The 5,250-nt window shown below is 38.1% G+C and overlaps 1 protein-coding gene across 1 annotated transcript; it reads left to right on the top strand.

The window, feature by feature from the left end:
* Positions 1–738: 738 nt before the first annotated feature.
* Positions 739–4,636, top strand: IKKepsilon (I-kappaB kinase epsilon). The gene has a single exon (XM_083139463.1). It carries the CDS (start codon positions 885–887, stop codon positions 3,168–3,170), a length of 2,286 nt encoding a protein of 761 aa, XP_082995589.1. The 5' UTR covers positions 739–884; the 3' UTR covers positions 3,171–4,636.
* The last annotated feature ends 614 nt before the right edge of the window (positions 4,637–5,250 follow it).

The following is a 5,250-nucleotide window of genomic DNA, read 5'->3' as shown; positions in this document are numbered from 1 at the left end:
GCTTTCCGTTTTCTAGGCATCCTATTTTGCCATACTTTTCTTAGATTTTGTTACACTTGCTTCTCTCATTAGTGTTTGCCTCCTCTTCCCCCTCAAAATGGTTTCCGTCCATGGTTGAGGGAGGCAACGCCCCTGCCCCCTTGTGGTTGCGTGTTTATTCTTGCTTTACAATTTCCAGGTGCTGGCTATATGTTGACTGGTCCGTTCGAATCGATCTTCCTCACGTCCGCGATACTTCTACTGCAGTCCTCGAAGTAGAGGCGAATGCGGAAGGATAGTATCCCCCCCCCCCCCGCGACGAGAAGTTACACTAGGCTTAAGTTGTTGAGTTGAGTTGGTGTTTTAAAGTCCACTTTATGCACAGTAAGGCTAATCGGGACTGGACCTATAGTTTTAAAGTGGATTCCGACATAGGGACATCCCCTAGCTAGCCATAAGATTCAAGCATACAAGTAAAAAAATGCAAAAAGCAATGTCGAGAGGGCTGAGAAATGGGCCCTCTACCAAATGAAATGCTCCGGGTGCGAGTGCCGACATGAATTTTCTTTTGTGAGTGTTTACTCATTAATTTCATCCAATCACCATTTATTCTCATCGTCGCGATTAGTCAAAAGTGTCAGAAGAACGGAATACAAATAAGGACAGTTACTCAACATGTATAATCACTCATTAAGTACGTAAAGTTGCTGGATTAGGTTGAAGTGTAGGTGACGTCCAACAACACAACTTTCGCCCAGCTGGCATGACGGAACATGAACTCTTGCGTTCGCAGTCTATCAGGAAAAATTGTTCGGTGATGTGTGTTTTGCGAATGTAGGAATGCTGTGCTCTGGCTTCCAATTTTGTGTTTACAATTGGAGTTAATGTCACTGTAAAGCTCTTTCATGTCAGTGAAAAAGATGTCCTTCTTGCGAGGATCCGCAAACTATGTGTGGTGCACAACTAGTGTGTTGGGAAAAGGCGCAACTGGTGCGGTCTTTCAAGGAGTAAATAAAAACAATGGTGAACCAGTGGCAGTAAAAACATTCAATCAGGTAAGTCACTTGCGTCCTCCCAATGTCCAAGTCCGTGAATTCGAGGTGCTGAAAAAAGTGAAACATGAAAATATTGTGAAACTGTTAGCAATTGAGGAAGACCAGGAATTGAGGGGCAAAGTCATCGTCATGGAGTTATGCACGGGAGGAAGTCTTTTCAACATCCTGGACGATCCTGAAAATACTTACGGGCTACAAGAACAAGAGTTTCTTCTTGTGCTGGAACATCTTACTGCAGGTATGAAACACCTCCGAGATAATAATCTTGTTCATCGTGATCTTAAGCCAGGTAACATCATGAAATTTATCGCCGATGATGGCAGCACAATTTACAAGTTGACAGACTTTGGAGCTGCACGGGAGCTCGAAGAAGATCAACAGTTTATGTCTTTGTATGGCACAGAGGAATATTTGCATCCAGATATGTACGAAAGAGCCGTACTTCATAAACCAGTCGGTAAAACTTTTGGTGCCACTGTTGATCTGTGGTCCATAGGTGTAACATTATATCATGTTGCTACAGGAAATCTCCCATTCCGTCCCCATGGTGGTAGGAAAAACAAAGAAACCATGTACTTTATTACTACAAAGAAAGCTTCAGGTGTAATATCAGGAGTTCAGACAGCAGAAAATGGACCAATTGATTGGAGTAGAGAACTACCAAATACGTGTCAGCTAAGCACAGGCCTAAAAAAATTGGTGACCCCTTTGTTGGCAGGACTTTTGGAAGTAGATCCTCAGAGAATTTGGAGCTTTGATATGTTTTTTTCAGAAGTGACAAATACTTTAACACGTAAAGTCATTCACATTTTTCACTCAAATAAAGTGCAGCTCATAAGGATATATTTGCGCCCAGAAGATACTTATGAAGAAGTGCAGTGCCTTGTTTATGAACAAACTGATATATCTCCCGCAAGTCAAATTCTTCTGTTAAAGGATGAAACTTTGCTTGGGATTATAGAGTCCTCCACTCCCGGGCGATTGTATCCAGCTACGAATGACAATGAACCTATTATGCTCTTCAGTAAAGAGAACAATAATGTTGCATTGCCCCAAGAAATTGACATCCCCAAATTTCCAAATTTCCCCAATCTTGTGTCTGTTGAAAATGATGCTAGCATGGCCAAGATTAGTTGTAGCGTCGGTCATGCATGTAAGAGGAGGGTAGAAAAGTTGTGCAGGTGTAGTAAAGTAATACATAATTCTGTGAAAGTTTTCACTGCTGTTGTTATTAATGCCTTGGAAACTCTTGCACAAAAAAGTGATGAGGTTCAAAAACTTACAAAATGTTTAAGTGATAACTTGCAGTTGTTGCTGCGTGGCAGCAGAATAAACAAATCATTAATTCAGTTCAGTAATGGTGCAAATAGTGATGATGAAATAAAGATGAAGATCCGTGAGGTTTCAAAACTGTTGATGGAAAAACAACAGCAACATGCTTTACTAAATCAGCAGCTTTGTTCGCTTGTGCCAGCAATACAACAACTTCATTCCAGATATGTTCAAGAACTGGCTCTGATGAGAGAATGGACGTCGGCAACACATGATATTAATGATATATCAAAGATGGCAGCAAAGGCTACCACGTACATAAACAAACTAAGAGAATCGTGGCAACATTTGCTGCGAGACAGAGCAACTCGTAATCTTACATACAATGATGAACAATTTCACATGCTGGAGAAAATAAAGATGCAAGAAACTAGCAAACATTTGCTAGAACTGCTGAATGGTGAATGCATTGGTGTTGTATCGCATCTTGCAGACTGCCTGGCTGATTGGTACAAAATGGCACAAACTGTGTTCTTGCAGACTGAAATACTTGAGAAAGATGTGGTGACGTATGAAAGTAGCATGAAGAACTTTGCTCAAAATGTAAATGAAGCAGATCGTGTGTATTATGAGAACATAGAGTGTGTTATAGGGAAACTCAAGAAAGATGGTGGCAACGGTTCCCCTCGAAAACCAAAGCTCAAGGAAGATGTTAGGACATTTAGGCAAAGTTTAAGAGATATATTTGTCCTGCAGGAAGAAATTTCGTCTGTAGTGAAGGAAAATTCAGAGTTAGTGAATCAGTTTCAGCATTTGACAATGAGTGTAGTGGGAGGTGAAATTTCAAATGGAGAAGAGAAGTGATTCAGTAGGATCGTTGCTTAAAGTGCGAGAAATTCTCACCAAGACACGATTCTACAATTTTATTTGTGGTTACTTTGCATTACAACTTGTGATGTGTAGTAAGGATGACAGATGGCCCATGACATATTTTGTGGAATGGAGAGAAGAACTTCTGTTCATTATCAATGAGAAACTTTATGCTATCTTTAGTTTTTTAAGCTGATTTTATACTGAAACAGCAAATGAGCATTATCATTCTTAACTTTATATGTGACTGTGTGTTTGATCAAATTTGTGCTTGTGCAGTCGGAGAAAAAAGTCATTGTATTCAGCAACAATATCAAAAAAGGAGAATATTCATAATTCTCTTCCATTTTATCACAGTTTGCTGTATAGGAAATCATATTCCAAGGTAATATACAATCAGGTGTAGTTGGGCTGTGTGTTGTCCGCCCACCAGGGTGAAAATTAATGCCGTTACATCTTTTTATGTCAACTAACACTATAAATGCATGTGGATTGAATCTTTTTGTGCCAAGCAATTTAATATTTTAAGTATCAGCAGTGAAAGTGTGCATTGTTGTCTGATTTCACACATACTTGTTTATAATATGAGTGCATGTTAACAAAATTAAGGGCCCCAAGTTCTGTTTATTTAATTCTGAACTAAACATGGTACACGTACACATTTTTGATATGGTTTCTATTTAACACGTACCTCAGAAGCTTAGTGATTACTTATTGTGTGTTTTCTGGAGAATTATTGAGAATTACATCCCCAAATGCATCAATTAAATGTATGTAAGTGCTTTCGATGTTAATGTTAAGCAGGATTATGGATCTTAGCATTAAAGTAATATCCCTAAGGGCGGGATGTGTAAACATTGCTAACTGGAGATCCGATTTGATCCACGATCTGGGAATGAACTAAGTTCACACTTCTGACATGTTGTATAGAGTCAACAGTCGATTTGTCGATCTTAGATCAATTCCTGATATTAGGTCATAAGAATACATTTAGCAACATGGCAAAACAATTGTAAACATCGATAATCCAAATTGCCCAAAACTGAAATTGTTTCAGGACAATGTATTGAAAATTTTTAAGAAATTGTGCATACAACAATTTAAATAAAATCATACAAAGTAGATACTACACAGTCATTTATTGTTGGTGCAAGTGCCATGTTGATTATTTGTCAAAAATCACAAAAGTAACTGTTGTTTGCCAAGAAGAGAATATATGCTAATGTGAATAATTTATTTTTTATATATTTTTTTTTAATTCAAAAGGAGATACAACAACTTAATCATGCTCAGATTTGGAGTTATTTTCCATGTGAGGAGAGGTTTATTGCATTTATTTGATTTACATAGTAGCATGTTGACCATTCCTTCCTGCACAAAATAGCACACGTAATTTTCCTTGCATTTTATTGAATAACTTAAGATGGTAACAGTATGGTATAGGCCTAGTGAAAACACATTTCTTCAAATTTACAGGAGAAACTACTTACGAAACTGAGTTTCTGTAGACTTTTGAAACCTCGTGGAAGTATTTTCTCCCTTTGTTCAACTTATTCGGCTGGTAAATCGTGAATTTTTCGACATTAATGTATCTCCGATGCACGGTAGCTCTTGCCACCATTACCATCGACTACGTGAATCAAATGTTCCATGTGTTCGATTATGTAACCCCCTGTTAGTGTAGCAACCACGCGGTAATTTTACAAGATGACGTGTGAGCGTTTTTTTTTTCAATTTAATTTTCTATGTTTGCCTAACCTAACTGAACCTAACCTTTCATGAATGGTTTGTGGATCAATTTTCACTTAAAAACCTTCTGTGAATAGTTTGTGCGGCATTTTTCGGTTAATAAGTTTGGAAGCGCTGCATATCAGCTGACGATAGACAACGTGAGTCTAGATTTGCCTGCCATATTATGTGTAACGAAAGCGAAATTAGCAATGAACAATAAATACTTGTAATGTGAAAAATTACGCTGTTTTCAGTGAAAAAAACAAAATCCCACGTTCAAAAATGTTCCGCTATCCATAACAGGTAAGTACAAATGTAAATAATTAGGAAATAAACGAGTGAA

This window comes from Lepisma saccharinum, chromosome 17 (genome assembly GCF_977018435.1).
Source record: "Lepisma saccharinum chromosome 17, izLepSacc3.1, whole genome shotgun sequence".
Lineage (NCBI taxonomy): Eukaryota > Metazoa > Arthropoda > Insecta > Zygentoma > Lepismatidae > Lepisma > Lepisma saccharinum.
This window is presented reverse-complemented; position numbering and strand designations above follow the sequence as displayed.